We start from the raw sequence: 17,514 nt of genomic DNA on the forward strand, positions 1-17,514 counted from the left end.
AGTTCACCTAAATAAGCCTTCAGACTACTAAAGAAAACTTTAACAATCATTACTGTGACCTCGTTCTTAAGTCTTGGCATTGATATCTTATCAGAACACAACTAAACTAGTAAGTAGCCAAGTAACCAAGTCGAATGAATATTGTCAGAGAGGTGAGACTAGTAACATTTCTGTAAAAATCTGAACCTGTCTCCCTGCTCCGAGATAAAATCCATAAAACACTGAGTACCATAAGAGCCCTTATTAATTTATTTCAGTTACAGAATATTGATATATTGCTTTGTAAGATTTCAAACAGATAATTACCTTTCTATTGTGGGTATGAGGGAAGGTGGAGGACCGCCAGGTGGTGGTGGAAAGCCTGTAATAATAAATGGGAGGGGGAAACAAACAAACACATAAAGGAACTAGGCTAAGCATATAATGGCAAACAGATTCCAGAGAGTAAAACCCAAAAATTTGTTTCTCACTGTGTAAATGGGTTTTATGCTGTAAGGCTTAATGAAAGCTCACTTTTAAACGTACATTATCACTGTTCCAAATCAAATACCTATCGTTCTTAAAAACACAGTGATTTAGAAGCATAGGAAAATTCCTGAGTATTTAACAATACTTAGTAAACAACAATTAGAACTTATTTTCTGCACAGCTGAAAAAAATAAAAAAATGGAAAGAAAAGGAGGAAGCACACATCTAAGAAACAGGCTGATTAGGTCCACTAGTAAACAGCCTGGCATGAAAATAACTGAGCCTACATCTATATGTATGGTTTTGTATTTATGAACTTTTATCTAGAAATTTAAAAGGAAGTTGGTAAGTTGCACATCCCTTAAGTTTTCATTTCTTAATCAAATGTGGAAGAAAATTTAAACAAGTTTACCTGGTGGTGGCACTGTTATTGGTATACCTAAGACAACAACAAATAATATATCAGTTATAGTAAGTTTATTATCTGTAGATCTAAAATCAGATTGAGCTATCACCACATACATGATCAAGAAGAATGGTAGCTCACTTTATGTGTCCTTAGATCAAAATCTCATATTAATAGCAACTGTTAAGATTTCATGCAAGACTTGTGAAATCTGGCTTTTTATTTAAGCTCCTATTCCCTAGGATCTTATATAATTAGAGATAAAAATAACGAAAAATGACTCTGGGTCTCAAGTTTAGAATTAAATCCATAACCCTAAAATGTTTAGTATCCAGAAGGAAAGTAACATCCCTTAGAGTATATTTGCTTTATTTTATATCCCATGGCTGGATGAAAGGAAACACAATTGTCATCCAAACTGTCACAGTTTAGCACTGGAAATAGTGAGGCCCACATGGACAAAATATTCTAGCAACAGTAAGCATTACAGACTTTTCAGTCAATGCTATGCCACACCGCAATTAATCATTCAGTTGCTACTTGAAGGAAAATATTTTCTTTGGTATTCTATTTTCTTGTAAATATCTGACAGAAGAACACCCTTTAATACAAACACAAAAAATCAAAAACTGTTGTAACTTTTCTGGTTTTCAGAACTACCTTAGCTGTTATGAATCTAACTAAAAGCTACTGTTGTTAAAAACACTGGAAACCACAGAATAAAAACTTTGACAGAGTAACATTTGAAAGACTAAACACTCCTAATGAAAATTTCTGAAAGGAAGACTGGGAACTGAAACTGCGGCATAGCTCAAGTATTTTCTGTTAATCCTTATTGGTTATTTGTCTACCTTAATAGAGTCTTCATGAGTCTACAACATAGAAACTATATAAATATCTCACCAGAAATGTTAAGAATGTAAGCTAGAAAAATACCAGTTCTCTCTGATTCATTTATTAGCTCCACCTTATGCTTAAAAAACCCCCAAACCCAATCAATTGCTGCACTAAACGCAGTATATGCTTAGCACTGAACATGGCTCTCAGCCCTATGCACAGAATTGCCTGGAAAGCCATCAGCTAATACTCTTTACAAAAAGGAAGAAATTCAGACATTAATATATTCATCAGAATTTTCCCTTGTGCAGAAATACAAACTGAAATCTCATCACAAGCTTAAAAGCCAAATGAAAACATTCACTTGAAAGCCATTAAAAAAAACTGTAATAGAATAATACAATTTAATATACAGAGACCAAATGTCCAAATCATTTTAATGGTTAATGCAGGGCTATTACACTAAAAAACTTCCAGCCAAATCACAGGCATTTTCTCTCAAAAACCTTTAAGAAAATTTAAAAAATTGTGACTAATGATTACTGAAGACAGCAGCTGATTTACCTAATTGTATCATAATGGAAGACATATTCTTCTACATTCCAAGTTAGCAAGTATCACTAAAAATATATGAACTAAAAAACCTGAAAACTAAAAGCTTATTCCTCACCTTCTTCACTAACAAACATGACACAAAACGAGAAACAAAAAGAATTTGTAAACTTCTGTTAACAGAAAATTGAGTATCTCTTAACTCTTCACTCCTTTGCCTTTTACTCACAGTGCATAAAAATATATTTGAAATGTCATCATGTCATCAGCCAGTTACTTCTAAGAACAAGAGCTCTAAAATATTGAATCATTTCTTCCATGTAGGGATTTAACCTAAGTACCACTGCAAGAAAATGTCTTAGGGCATATCATGTCACATCCCTCCAACACATACTGCCACAAAGATGCACCTGGCCCCAACCTTAATATTCAGGCTCATGTGTCAAAAGCAAAACAAATAGCATGTGTGCAGCATTTTACCTAACATGCTCAAACTTGCATTCACAACATTGTATGCCACCCTAGTATCTCAAGGCTGGTTACTTATAGAAAACCAAGGAGGTTTTACTAAAGGAAAGCAATGCTACATGTGTTCCCTTGCTGAGTAAGGAATCAAACATGATAATGCTGCCATATCTTAACAACATACTGCAAATAAGCTGAAATGTGTAGCAGTTCACGGCATTGTAACTTAACTTGGTGTAAAAACTTCTTTTGCCACAGACTCAACTAAGTCAAATTCCCTCTCCTTTATCAAAGAGTAAAAAGTACACACTTAAGACTGCTGGGCCTAAACAGATGCACTGCTACTTGCTAAGCCCTGGTATCTGTCTAGGCAGTCAAAATTCCCAAAGTTATGCAACAGAAGTTCAACATTTCAGAGTATTTTTTTTTTAAGTATCACAAATACGTGTCCCATTTTATCTACACCTTTAAACCAAAACACGTAAAACACCTTTTAAAGCCTGTTTTTAAAGCATCCACATTATTCTTCAGATTTAAATTACTCCAACATAGCAATAAACCAAGCAAACAAAAAACAACACATTTTTTGCCACAGCCAGTGTTCTCCTAGGAGTATTTGAGAGTTTTCTGCACTTGGCCCTTTGAATCATTCTAGCACTCGCTCCTGAAAAAGATCTGAATCACAAGAGTGAATGAACTCAGAACAGGAGATCTAACTTCAAAGCAAGATCCTTTTTCAAAGGCACTTTTGGAGGATGTTTTATATTTGGAATACTTAAATTTTCTGGCAAGTAGTCCCACTTTAATATTGGGTAAGAGTAGCTTTTTTCCTCCTCCTCCACTGAACCTAGGAGGGATGGCAGATTCTATTTTAGAAACAGCTTTGAAGATAAAGAGCTGGCAACAGCACAATTAAAACACAGGCCTGAAGAAACCAAATCCACAGCTCTTAATCGTTATTTTCGAATCTGCTCGAAGCATGGAAGGATGTTGAAGGAGACCTTCCGAACAAGTGTATGTCATAAACCTGTCTGTAAACCACAAGACTAAAGCCAAACCTGCTTGGTAAATTTATAACACATGCGAATTTCTTTCACCTTTAAAAGCTCAACAGGTGAGGGGTTTCAGAACAGTGTAGTACACCTATATGACATCCCTGCACTAAGTGCATCTGGGGTGTCTGTGCTCATGCTTTTAATAATACACAACTTAGATCACCTTTTCTGTATCATGATTAAAATAATTACTTTCTAAAAACTTAAAATGCATTTCCTATATTATTCCATTGGAATGATTTTAATGCAGCTTAAAACCCAGTCTGCAATAGCATCACATTCCTCTCCACCTTTCCTGTAGTAAGGAAACATCACAAAATTGCCAGAACAGCAGCGTATTCTGTCTTTAGCACCCCATTTTTTGTATTTATGCACAAAAACTTGGAAAAGGCACAGATTTACTTAATCTTTAAACCTCATCTTTTGTTTTCTAAGTTGCACTGTTTTGTGTATGGCAATCACTGATGAAATCCAGAACTTGGCAGGCTTCAGGAGTTAATGGTTTTAAAATCATCAGCAGCAACTGAAGAAAGCAACCTCTTCTATGAAGATTTAAGCCCTGCAAAGCCCCACGCAAAGTTGCTGCTCAGAAATAATAATGTTACTTCCTTGCTTATATGTAAAAGAATTAACAGAAACTTTTAAAAGATTTGCTATGTGAACGGAATAGCAAGGAAACTGCTCAATGTGATTTCAGAACAAGTCAAGCAAAAGAATGCAAGGAACAAATGGAGAAAATAAGGAACAGGTCTCTACCTTAAATCAGTCTCTTTAAACAAATCTTTCACTTTCCTATACTCCCCTAAGTTTCTTCACCTATTTTCATTTCTCAGTGATCATTCTTCTTAGCTCCCCACAAAGTCCTTTGAACTTAAGTCCTTAAAATGACACTGCTCAGGTAGCTGCATTATTTGTGCAAATGCCCATGACACTCCTCCCAGTAAATTTCCGTAAATACCAAGTTTCGGCAAATATTCAGTATTGGTAAATCTCAAACCAGATTTAACAATGAAAAGAGTTCTCAGAGCTTTGATTCCTCTAAGATTCACAGACGCAGAGTGTTGGATAAAACAGCAGGTGCTAATAAAACCTCTGACTGAAAGAAATGATAGCACACAAATGCAATTCTTATCAGACTTTCAGGAATTCATACATACTGAGAGGGGAAAGGGGCATTAAAGTTTCTGTTGCTGCTGTGACCTCAGACAACCCAATTTATGACACAAATTCACGGCATGCCATACTTCCAGTTCAAAAGTTTATAGAATGATTTAACATGCACCTCTCCACAGCATTAACAGTGGCTGAATTACAGACAACAGCTTCTCACCTCAAACATTTTCAAGGACAGCAGATCCAACATTTAATCTTTAAGTAATTATTTACTACTTGGGACTATGCTTTCTGGGAAAGTAAAGACAAAAGTTTTTATTTCTGCCTGGCAGACATGTTTAAGAAAACAGAAAAAAACCCCACAAAATTCTGAAATTTTGCACATATAGCCAGCCATATGTGAATGGAAGGCACTGTCTTTAATTCATTATCTATCATCAAGCATGTGATGTTAAAGCATCTCATTTTTCACATCCAATGTAGTACAGGATATTTACCTGGTGGGGGAATCAGAGGTGGAGCAGTACTAACAGTTGGAGGGGGTGGGAGGAAAGGGGGTGGTGGAAGGTGGGTAGGTGGAGCTCCTGGAGGGAAAAATGGAGGTGGCTTGGTAAAATTGTCTACTTCAGGATTAGATCGTTCTGAAAGAACCTGTAAAATATCAAACTATAGTTACAATTGCTATGTCAAAAGGGTAGAAGATAGGTTTCCTCTCTTTCCAGTTACTACAACAGGGAAGTGTTACTTATGCACTTAAAGAGCCATATTCAGGTGGTTTAAGTTCTATCTGCATCTATACGTTTGGTGTCCCATACTCGCCAAGTACTTCTCAGGGCCTTAGAGCAGCCAATAGGGAACAACAAATGTAAGATTTGAGAAGGAATATAAGCCCTCTGAATATGGCCCAATACTCCATCTTAAACTCATCTAGAAAGAAATATTTTAAAAACCAATATGGAAAGCATGAAAAAATCCCTCAAGACTTTAATTACTTAAAACACTGTGAGATCAGCTGAAAAACACACAGCATTGTTTTCAATATAAGCACTATCTGTTATTATTTTCATTGTTTAACCTTAACCTAAGTTGGCATGGAAATGCAGCTAGGGCACCAAGCAGCCTTGATTCTTCTCCACAGCTAAGTCAGGAGAGAAAAAGTGTATTCCATCTTAACACATTTAGTTGTTTTCTTAAGATGATCCAAGCCATTAAAGACTAAAATTATGAAGACAATCTTAAAATTTATAGTAAAAAAATACATTTTTTTTAAAGTACTATCTGCTACTTATTCCTTCGCAACTTATTTTTTGAAGGCTTTCACTTTCAGCTTTGTGTCTGTCAGGAAGAGGAGAAATGGACAGTCAGTTTAGATATTTATCTTTGTTACTTAGTAAACAAAACTCTATCCATGCAGAACTAGCAGAGCCAATGCTGTCTCCTAGACTGTAAGTCTGCAATACTGCTCATTTTCTTCCAGTAAGATGTGTATTTCATATTAATAGATTTTAATTGGCTGCCACAAACTTGTTCCTGAACTTAAAGTTACTTGTGTATTACTCATTCATAAATACCAAAATGTTTTTATCAGAAGCTATGGGGAAAGCAAAGGTATCTCTTGGTCAAAGACTGTGTGCAAATCTGCAGTATAAAACCTGTATGTTGCTGTTTTCATTAGCACGCCGTCGTCCTTCCACCCTGCTGATAGTGATTGTCTGTCCAATCACATCTATTGTTCCAGGTAATCGCCTGCAACACAGGACAAACCAGAATCAACAGGCAGAATTAGAAAAGGAAAATAAAAGAGAGCCAAGAAAGTCTTAATTAAGGACTTTTCTTTATTCTAAATGCCGAAAGTTCCTTCTCCTGTATAAAGCAGAAAAGATTGTTTCCAAAGAACATTAAATAAACATAAGCCAATCCTACCATACGTACTAATTGTATTGCAGCACGTATTGAACAAAATCAGCCACCATCTCTCTTACCTTGGAACGCAGTCAAAATCAAACAGAAAGTATATAAAACTAGAAACACTGAGTCATAAACCTTGCATGAAACTCAAAGGAATCTTAGACCAGCCATTTATAGCTCTGTTCTTCAGTTTTCCAAATGCAAAACGTCTTTCTCAAGCACCTCTAAAACATTTACATAGCTAAGCACTATGTTCACCTTCCTTAAAGAAACCAGCACAAGACCCACCTCACAGTATCACAGTATCACAGTATGCTAGAGATTGGAAGGGACCTCAAAAGATCATCTAGTCCAATCCCCCTGCCAGAGCAGGAACACCTAGATAAGGTTACACAGGAATGTGTCCAGGCGGGTTTTGAATGTTTCCAGAGAGGGAGACTCCACAACCTCCCTGGGCAGCCTGTTCCAGTGTTCTGTCACCCTCAGAGAAGTTTAAGTGGAACCTCTTGTGTTCCAGTTTGTACCCATTTCCCCTTGTCCTATCATTGTTTGCCACTGAGAAGAGCCTGGCTCCATCCTCGTGACACTCCCCCTTTATATATTTATATACACTAATAAGGTCGGACACCTCAGTCTCCCTTGCAACCCAATCAAGCAAAAGAACATAATGTAAATTAAGAACATGAGCCTTAGAAATGTTAGTTATGAATTTTTAGAGGAAGATGACAAGAACAGGGACATGCATATACACATTCTTTCCATCCTAGTTTCTGCCAATCATTTAAGGACTTTTCATGCAACTGAGTTTAATTGCTTAACTTTAATAGATTAATGTCCATTTACACAATCTCATTTGAACACACTTTTACTTTTGATCTCCAGTGGTGCGATCTACGTAAGCTATTTTTCTACATGACGATTGTTATTTGGTGCCCTACAGTCTTGTTAAAAAGCCCCACAAACCACAACTCCTTGTTCTCTGTCAGCATAGCCAGATTACATAACACCTCTGCTGTATCTCTTCCCCAAGCTGAACTAGTCCACATCTCTCCTCATATAAAAAAACTCTATAAGTTTCACTATGCATTTAATCTTTTTATGGACTCTTGCTACCTCTGCTCTATCTTTTCTTGTCTGAGACAAACAGAACCACAGATAAAATTCTGGTCTCAATGCATAATAGCTTTATGAACTACCATAATAAGCTTTCCCAGTTTGTTCCCACTGCTAATGATGACTACAATTCCATTTTCTTACTTTGTCTAACACTGGAAATTGAAGTAACATGTTTTGGAAACAGCAACAGTAATTCCAAGATCTATTTATCAATGGGTATGATTTTGAATGATTAATTTGAAGCGCATATTATTTAGGAAAATGCCATCTAGGATTTAAATTTTCAGTGATTTTCAGTGAATCATGAACATTATGAACAACTTATTCCAATCTACATTGGAGACAATGTGTGAATTTTAAGTGCAGATTTATCTCACTTCAGCTTCCAAAACAGTCAATTTATTAAGCTTATGTCTGTTAGATTAAGTTTTTCTTACTAACTTCTTGAATCCCATGTATATATTCACACAGTCTGTTAAGAGGGGTACCTTTAAACCCCCCAAACTATCAGATATTGTGTCAACTGCAACTTCTTATTTTTAATTTTTCAAAGTAGATTAAAAATGCAACACTGAGGGTAAGACATGATGGCATTCCACTGGATACAAACACTAACATTTAAAGGATGATCAGTCTCTTAAAACCTTCAACAGAATCATAGAATAGTTAGGGTTGGAAAGGACCTTAAGATCACCTAGTTCCAACCCCCCTGCCATAGGCAGGGACACCTCACACTAAACCATGCTACCCAAGGCTCTGTCCAACCTGACCTTGAACACTGCCAGGGATGGAACATTCACAACCTCTCTGGGCAACCCATTCCAGTGCCTCACCACCCTAACAGGAAAGAACTTCCTTATATCCAATCTAAACTTCCTCTGTTAAAGTTTTAACCCATTACCCCTTGTCCTATCACTACAGTCCCTAATGGAAGAGTCCATTCCCAGCATCCATACAGGCCCCCTTCAGATACTGGAAGGCTGCTATGAGGTCTCCACGCAGCCTTCTCTTCTCTAGGCTGAACAGGCCCATATTTTCTCAGCCTGTCTTCGTATGGGAGGTGCTCCAGTCCCCTGATCATCCTCACGGCCCTCCTCTGGACTTGTTCCAACAGTTCCATGTCCTTCTTATGTTGAGGACACCAGAACTGCCCACAACACTCCCAAGTGAGGTCTCACGAGAGCAGAGTAGAGGGGCAGGATCACCTCCTTTGACCTGCTGGTCATGCTCCTTTTGATGCAGCCCAGGATATGGTTGGCTTTTTGGGCTGCAAGTGCACACTGCTGGCTCATGTTCATTTTCTCATTGACCCGCACCCTCAAGTCCTTCTCTGCAGGGCTGCTCTGAATCTCTTCTCTGCCCAACCTGCAGCTGTGCCTGGGATTGCTCTGACTCAGGTGTGGGACCTTGCACTTGGCATGGTTAAGCTTCATGAGGTTGGCATCAGCCCACCTCACAAGCGTGTCAGGGTCCCTCTGGATGGCATTCCTTCCCTCCAGCAAGCATATCAACCGAACCACACAGCTTGGTGTCATCGGCAAACTTGCTGAGGGCGCACTCAATCCCACTGTCCATGTCAGCGACGAAGATGTTGAACAAAACCGGTCCCAACACCGATCCCTGAGGGACACCACTCGTTACTGGTCTCCAGATGGACACTGAGCCATTGACAACTCTTTGTGTGTGGCCATCCAGCCAGTTCTAATCAATAATAAATCAACCACATGGGAATACACTGACTGTAAAGGAGGATGCCCAGCACCACACCAGAAAATAATATGACAAATACGTGAATGTCATCTACTAAAACTAAAACCCAATGGAGAATCACTATTTTGAAGAAAGGAAGAATCTAAAGTATAGTGAGCTTCCCTGCTTGCAGCCTCAAAACAAATAACACCCAGAAATCTAGCTTTATTGAGAATTTATAATTCTGTTTTTTTAATGCAGATAGAACAAAACCTGCTTTGCAGCCCATAGGTTGATTTCTAAAAGAGGTTAACCAGCAAGATTCACTTAGGTCAACTCCATTAGAAAATGTTGTACAAAATTATACTGCTAATGGATGAGAGAAACAAAGGTACATCTGTGTCACACCTATAACGGACACCAGAGATAATCTAAAGTTCCTTGACAGGCTGCATACTGAGGATATGTCAAATGACTGTTCTCTGAGCTATTCTTTCTGGATTTTAAAGCAAACTCATTAAGCACAAGTTTGGAGGAAAAAAAAGTCCAATGATGCAACACATCTGCAAACTACTACTATAGTAGTAGCCGCTTCAAGGGTAACACAAGATTAAGAAATCCCCTGATCTTCTAACATCTCCTCCTAAAAGCCTGGTTGTTCAGTCTACATCCTGAAATAATCAATACCTGCTTTTCTAATCCTCTCCAATGGTCTTGCATAATGTTCCAGCACTGCAGTACTTTGGATTATTATTAATTTGCTTTCAGCAACGAAACTGTATTGTAAGTTGCTAAACCAATCATTTCCCTACAAAAAAAAAAAAAGAAAAAAAAAGACAAGTGATTCTTTCCAAAACAACAAAACTTTGTCTCAGTCTTCACTTTGAGAGTTCATTTGGTTTCAGAGCTCTAAGACACTAGTTCTCCTCCGTCACTGGTATCTTCTCTTAATTATCTAAAACCATACCATAGAAGACTCATTTTACATAGCTTTAGTCCTTGCATATGACAGATTACTTTCCTCTACAGCAAGAAGTCCCTCCTCAGGTGACGCACTGCTTGGCTCACTCCACTATTTTTCAGGACTTCCACATGTAGGTGATATACTTTAAATTAGAATTCTTCCTCTCTTGCACTGTTTTCATACTGCCAGCAACTCTTGGAATCAGCATTGAAAACACAAGCAGTGCAAGAGTACTTGGCATAAAAGTAAAATGTGCATCAACCAAACTACAGTGAGACCAATTTTTGGCTTGGGAAGCAGCCCAAGTACAACACTGCATTATCAAAGGAAGCAAATCTAGACTACCAGTTTGCTGAAATGAACAGAGCTTTCACTTCATTTTTCTGGAGTCTTAAGAGTACACCTATGCTCATTCATTCTCATTGAGCTGGTGCTCTACGATTATTAATAATGTTTTACAGTGGTATGTCCTTTGTTCTTCCCAACAGCTGCCAAGAGATTTAACTTTTTTAAAGATGGATGCTTTCAGGAATTTGCCTTCATACTGTGAACTTGACAAATTCTCTATTTCCAAGATTGCAGTAATGATTTCATTAAGTACTCCACTAAAACAGCTTGAAATTGAACAAGAAAAAGCTTATATTCAGTTGCAGATGGAGCAGCAGACGACACCACTGTCAAAACCAAACTTCACAAAGGCAAGAGGGGAATGTGAAGTGTCCAGAGTTTAACAGTTCAGCAGTTTTGCAAAGGGGGCAAATCTGAAGCCTCGGATCTTGATTAAGTCATAGCAAGTTGGCACATGGGAAATTTCAAAGAGTCCCCAGCCATTATCAAGCTTAGTGATATTAAGCAGGCATTACTAGGTTTCTGCCTCAGTGCTACATGCAAAGGAAAGAACGGGCTTGGTTTCTCCCTTACATGATAAGGGCACCTGGGATACACATGCATTCCCAATGGATACAACCAAACATAAAAAGGCAATCCATGCGTGTGGGATGCACATGAACCCACAGCAGAGTTCATACAAAGTGTAGCTTGAAAAGAACATTCCAGCAGCTCAGTAAGTAATTTCACTCTAATTAGAGAATGGTTATTTATGAGCCATTTGCACAATGAGTACCACCCTCCCTGGAGATTTAAGTCGTATCTCAATCTCATCTGGTAAACTGAGTTTATTTAGGTTCTACAGAGCAAAGAGAAAAAGGGGGAAAAGGAAGGAAAAAAAGCAAACCAGACAAACCCAATTATTTTCCAAATTCATAGCTTCAGAAATTACTTATCCACACAAGTAGTAGAAATAATTAACTGCTTTTTGGAAAGCCACCCCCCTCCAACACTTTCCAGAATTCAGAAACAGTCTAACTACCGGATGCCACATTTAGTCACTAGATTTATAGTCTAGCCTACAAATTACAGAATTATAGTATACTTTAAAACCTGTATTTAATGTGTTATTGTGTTCCTTCTTATTTAATGTGTTTCATGCTTTATTTTCCTCCTCTTGAGGACAGCCTCAACTTTCCTGAACTCACCACACTGACTGATCTAATTAAGAAAGGAACAAATTTAATACATAAATCATTCATACAGGAAATAGGTATTTTGCAAAATAGTATCTGAGTTTTCATCATTTAGTCTCACAAGGCTACGTCATGAAACAAGAGAAATTTATCTTTTTTTCACAGTAAGGACATATCACACATCCATTTTCTATAAAAATTCTGTTTACAGAAAGGCCCAAGCACAGAGAAAGCTGATAAACAGCCCATCACATTGACAGACTTGTTTCTCTGAAAACAAAATTCATTTAAATGTAATGTAATCCTTAGTAGTAACAGAAAAATCATAAATAGAGGTTAAAAACCTAAGAGCTTCTGACTGCACAAAGCTGGTTTCTTCCTAGCTATTCTAGATATTACTGGAATAAGAAAATATCAGCTTTTGCATCTGGCTTGTAAAAGAAACTTCTTATTTCTCTACTATATAAGAAATACTATCTTTCAGTGCTTGAAAAATTACATAAGGAAAAGCATTGGTCTAAAAAAAAGCAGTAAAATATCACCATGACCTGCTTCGATAGGCCAAGTTTGAAGTATGTCAAATCCTCTTCACATTCTAGAAAGCACTACACCCAAAAGAAATTTGTTCAGGTTTTTTTACCTTAACTATGTCTACGCACACGAGTCTTAACCACCTCTAGAGAGAAAACATTGTATTATATACCATGTTGTTTGCATATGATGTACATTTACTAAACCATTTCCATTACATTCTAACTCCTCCTTCAGGGTTATACTATCTTTTATGCTATTCAACAGCCCTAAGATATTCAAGTGTCATTTCTAAACAGCTAATAGCTCAGCATTGATTAAGATAGTCATTGTTTACAAGTTTAAGCAAAATTTCTCACACAGACATTGTATGTGTATGAACAAGCACTGATTTTTTTCTTTGAACTTAGCATTTAGGATGCAGCTGTAGTGAGCAGCAACTTTCATTTGCTGGTGTGCAATAATTCTGTTTCTATTATGTAAACTACAACTTCCCTGTTGGTAATGAGTAGTATCCTGGCTAGATCTCAGTAACTTATTTTTTTTTTCTTTGAGAATTTCAATTGCAATCATATGCAAACACCTGCTGTACTCAAACTAAAATAGGTAAGACCAGTAGGCACAAAAGTATTTTAATGCTTGTTTGCAAACAAATGGAAAAAAAACAAATCCCACTTTCTGTCCTCAGACCTCCCATTAAAGAGAAATATGTGCTCTGATATCTATGTGTAAAATCATCCATGAAGCAATGTTACAGCCCTGACTACTAAATGGGGAATTAAAATGTCAAATGAGGACCATGCCCTTATTTCCCTTGCCCCAGTGTCCAGCCTAGCCGACACCACCCCCACTTCCCCCCCCCAAACAGCCCCTGGCCTTAATTCCATATATTTGTCCTTCCTATATTGCTTCTGACACTTTCTGATTCCTGAGCTGGCTTTTCTGGAGGCAGTGCTTGCCTGTAACTGAGAAGACATACCGCTTCTGATGAGACAAAACTGCCTAGGTCTTTCTTTTCTCATGTCTTTATGTTTTCTGCTCTTTGAGTTTCGTTTCTCTTCATGCGCAGCTCCTTACCAATCCCCACTCCAATGCTCCTATACCCAGTTGCATCAGTTCTGCCCTTTCACCACATATATCAGCTACTGGTAGACGCTGACAGAAGTTTTACTGATACATGAGAAATGCTTCTAGCAATTTCACAACAAAGTTATTGCACATGCCTCATGGCATAAAGACAATTATTTTTCATTAGCAAATAGTTGTTAAAAAATTTTGACTATCTAGAATTAACTCTTTAATTAAAGTCCAATCCCATAAAACACTGCCTAATTATAAATAAATTGCCAATACAGGGTTTTATATACAGAAAATAGTAGTTACATTCTGAAGAAGCCATTCAGGTATACATAACCCATACAGTTAAAGCATATTCATTTACTAAGCTACTCTCACTTTTGAGCATACAATTTTCTTTCAAAATCTATTCTGACCACTCAGTAGAAACACTTTTTTTATTTTAAGCAACTGTATCCAAAGGAGCAGATATTAACTACGGAAAGAAGTCAGTTTTATCATTGTAACAACTTACAGTATTCACACTAAATGTATACAAACCAACCTATTCTAACCACTGGAATGCGAAAGTGATACAACTGGAAATGTACTATTTTGTTTCCTCTTTACCTACCCAACAGACCAACTTCACTTACTGGCCTCTCATTCTTAAAGATACAAGGTTTCCCAACCTTTGCTAAGGTAAACTTAGTTCCTGGAAAAAACAAACACATCTGGAGTTTCTCAGGAAACCTCTGATTAAGAACATCCAATATACTAACATTAAATCTTTAAAAATCAGAAAGTTGGGTACTTAAACCTGGGGTTGCATATTTCAGGCAGAAAAAAAAGAAATCACAAAAAATTACGGCATAAAGACATCTATGGTAAAGTAGTATTATCCCATCTAGAGCATACGACAAAGACTTCACTTATGAAGCCTAAAATATGCACATGTATGACTGTATTTTATTAAGTTTTCTCCCAACAAATGCAGATTTCACAGAATCAAAGAACTTACGCAACGCATTTTTTTCTACAACAACTACATTTTAATATCCTGGTCATTAACTACTTTCTAAAGTACTTCTGAGATTCTTTGTCCACCGATGAGATGTATAAAGAGCTGAAATCCTGTAACAAAACATGTGCTAGATACAGATTTACAATCATTACTCTGTGAATAGTACATTCAATTTTTAGACCTCTGTTATGAGAGCATCACAAATCAGAAGCAATTCAGAAATATATAAAAATATAATTACAGGTTTGTTATTTGTCTGGAAGGTTTTTGCTGTTTCTTAGACAAATAGGAAAAAAAGCACTAAAATCTACTAAAACCAAAGTAATATAACTTGATAGTTCTGAGAGAGATTTAGGCTACCAGGAAGAATATACTAGAAGTGAAAGAAAAAGACAGGCAAGAGTATCAAGCAAGATTTTTTATTCCACTCAAGAAAAACATATTTGGGTGTTGAACTGACTCTCCAAGAATGGAATGACTGAACTTGAGCACCTCTGAATTAGTCAATATACTTATGGATGCAGCGCTAAAGGTAAGCCACAGATGCTAATCTTTAACTGTTGATGATGAGAGGATACAACCTGCTCTACTTCTCTTGCCATTACTTATATTACCATGGCTTTTAATTTGCACAAAACCAAAACTCCTAAAGAGAATCACTTGATAACTAAAGCAAAGCAGAAGCATGGATTCATCCTAAGCAAAGCACCAGCAGCAAACAGCAGTAGCTTAGATATAAAGGCCAGAACTTACTAAAGCCTGCGGCTGGAAGAATAAGGGGAAGAAGTTTCAGTAAGGAGTAATTCCTCTAATTTTAAAGAAAGTACAAAAAATATTCAAGTAAGGAGAGCTAAAGCTACCTTGAAGTAAAGAGACGGGGTTCCAGGAATCCTTCTTTTGCTGAAGTCATAGCTATATGATTCCATCTTGACTGAAAAGGTGTGTTAGCTAATAACCAGAAAGATGCAAGCTAGAAACATTTTGCTGGCCAATCTAATTCTACACAAAATACACCTGGATTTTTATACCTCCCTTGTTATTTGGTCCTGGTGATTTTTCTCCCCTTTCGTTCTTCTTTCTGTTTCCCAAATAGCCAATAGCACAACATTCATGTGTAATGGTGACTAAAGGCTAGAAGTGTTTAGAACCACTCTTCCCCTCAGTTTTACCTGCCACAGAAACATATTTTCCTTCCTTTCTACAAAAATCATGAACTTCAAATACATATATATAATAAATTTTCTGGTCTAGAGTTATAAGTAACTGACCTGTTTGTTGGAATTCCTGATTTGAATAAGGCAGGAGGAGATGTGAAATCGGGTTTGGTCGACTGCACTGCCAACTCTTTCTCCAAATTTCCAGTTCTGCCCTGCTGTACCTTCAAAATAATGTTTTGTCGTTAGTTTAGCCTCAGAAGTGCAGCAGCCCCAACACTCAACATAGCACACAGCCAACACAGAAAGTCCTTTAATCAAGTTTTTTAAAACCTGTCACCTTTGTATAGCTAGCAAATACATACCCTTACAAAATGCAAAACTTAACTCCTGTGTTTAGTATCTATAAAGAAACAATATTGCAGAGAAGAAATTATTACATAGGATTAGACAGTTTTAATATTTATTTTCCAAGTGTTTGATTTGGACACGAACCGACCACACTGATTTTCTTGTAGATTTTCCTGTATGAACAACATAGCATCTTAATTTTTAAGAGAAGCAAACTTATTTAAAAAAACCCAAACCTCATAATCTTAACAACAGAGGTTAGTAAGTGCCACCCAACAACAAACCATAAGCCAAGAAACTGAGTGGATTCTCCACCTGCCTTATTGACCATGAGATCTAGAAACCACTTTACTTCTGAGTCATAGCAGAAAGTCATCTCATACTCCTGGTTACGAAAACCTTAAAAGATTTTTCATTAGTTCAGACTGAATACTTCAAAAACATGCTGCTATTTCTGAAGTACTGCTAAATTCCAGAGACATGTTATTGAAACTATGTAAGACCTCTGGTGAAAGTACTTCCAAGTATTACATGAAAGAAAAACCTACATGGGTTAGGATTAAAGAAAAACCTGTCCTGACTCAGTTTCTAAAGACACTCCCACTGTAACAACCACATAGCTACATCACTCTACATAGCTAGTTCACTCACGCTATAATACAACATATGCTGTGATCTCACAGCTTCTTATATGCAAGTGAACTACTAAGCTTCGCAGAACCTCACTTCCAAACACAGGCACCTCTTTCCCTAACCCACAGAAATGCATATATATAGTTAAGACTTGTTAAAAACTGAACTAAATTTTAGTATCCAGAACTACATTAAAAAAAAGAAACAACCAAACACACCAAAACTGAGTATGTTTGGTTAAGTAGTCATCTGAAATATCTGTAAGATTTCTATTATTTAATAAGTACCTGGAAAATGCAGGAGACAGTCTTGCCAGTTACAGAAGATTAATCTAAATATACCATGTAAATTTCATGAGACATAGTATTTTGGAAGAGTGGAAAAAAGGTAACAAAATTATTTAACACTTATATATAAACTTCTTGTAAAACACATGACAAACTCTTACTTCACTCTTACAACATAATTACTATCTGTACAGATTGATCACTGGACCCCCAGAGAGTCAGTACTGAGCTAGAAATAAGGGAAGCTTTTGTTTGGAATACTTATCCTTCGTTCAGGACAACAGTTCGGCAATGTGAACTGCAAATCGTAACTTCTACTGCCCACAATTCCATAACATTATTATCATGATAACCCAGGAAGGCAAAAAGCCCCAGGGAGCTT

At 37.0% G+C, this 17,514-nt stretch overlaps 1 protein-coding gene across 6 annotated transcripts in view; it reads right to left on the bottom strand.

Moving 5' to 3' along the window:
* Positions 1–17,514, bottom strand: part of FIP1L1 (factor interacting with PAPOLA and CPSF1) — a 46,992-nt gene that overhangs the window by 13,407 nt on the left and 16,071 nt on the right. For all 6 annotated transcript variants that reach the window (XM_061352528.1, XM_061352536.1, XM_061352557.1 and 3 more), the window contains 5 exons: positions 15,976–16,085; positions 6,549–6,642; positions 5,394–5,547; positions 881–907; positions 307–361 (listed from right to left, as the gene is read on the bottom strand). In XM_061352528.1, the coding sequence (XP_061208512.1) occupies positions 307–361; positions 881–907; positions 5,394–5,547; positions 6,549–6,642; positions 15,976–16,085 (440 nt within the window). The remainder of the gene's footprint in view (positions 1–306; positions 362–880; positions 908–5,393; positions 5,548–6,548; positions 6,643–15,975; positions 16,086–17,514) is intronic.

Source organism: Neopsephotus bourkii, unplaced genomic scaffold (genome assembly GCF_033783945.1).
Source record: "Neopsephotus bourkii isolate Nb327-2 ecotype Australia unplaced genomic scaffold, CSIRO-AGI_Nbou_v1 NB_54, whole genome shotgun sequence".
In the NCBI taxonomy this organism is placed as follows: Eukaryota; Metazoa; Chordata; class Aves; order Psittaciformes; family Psittacidae; genus Neopsephotus; species Neopsephotus bourkii.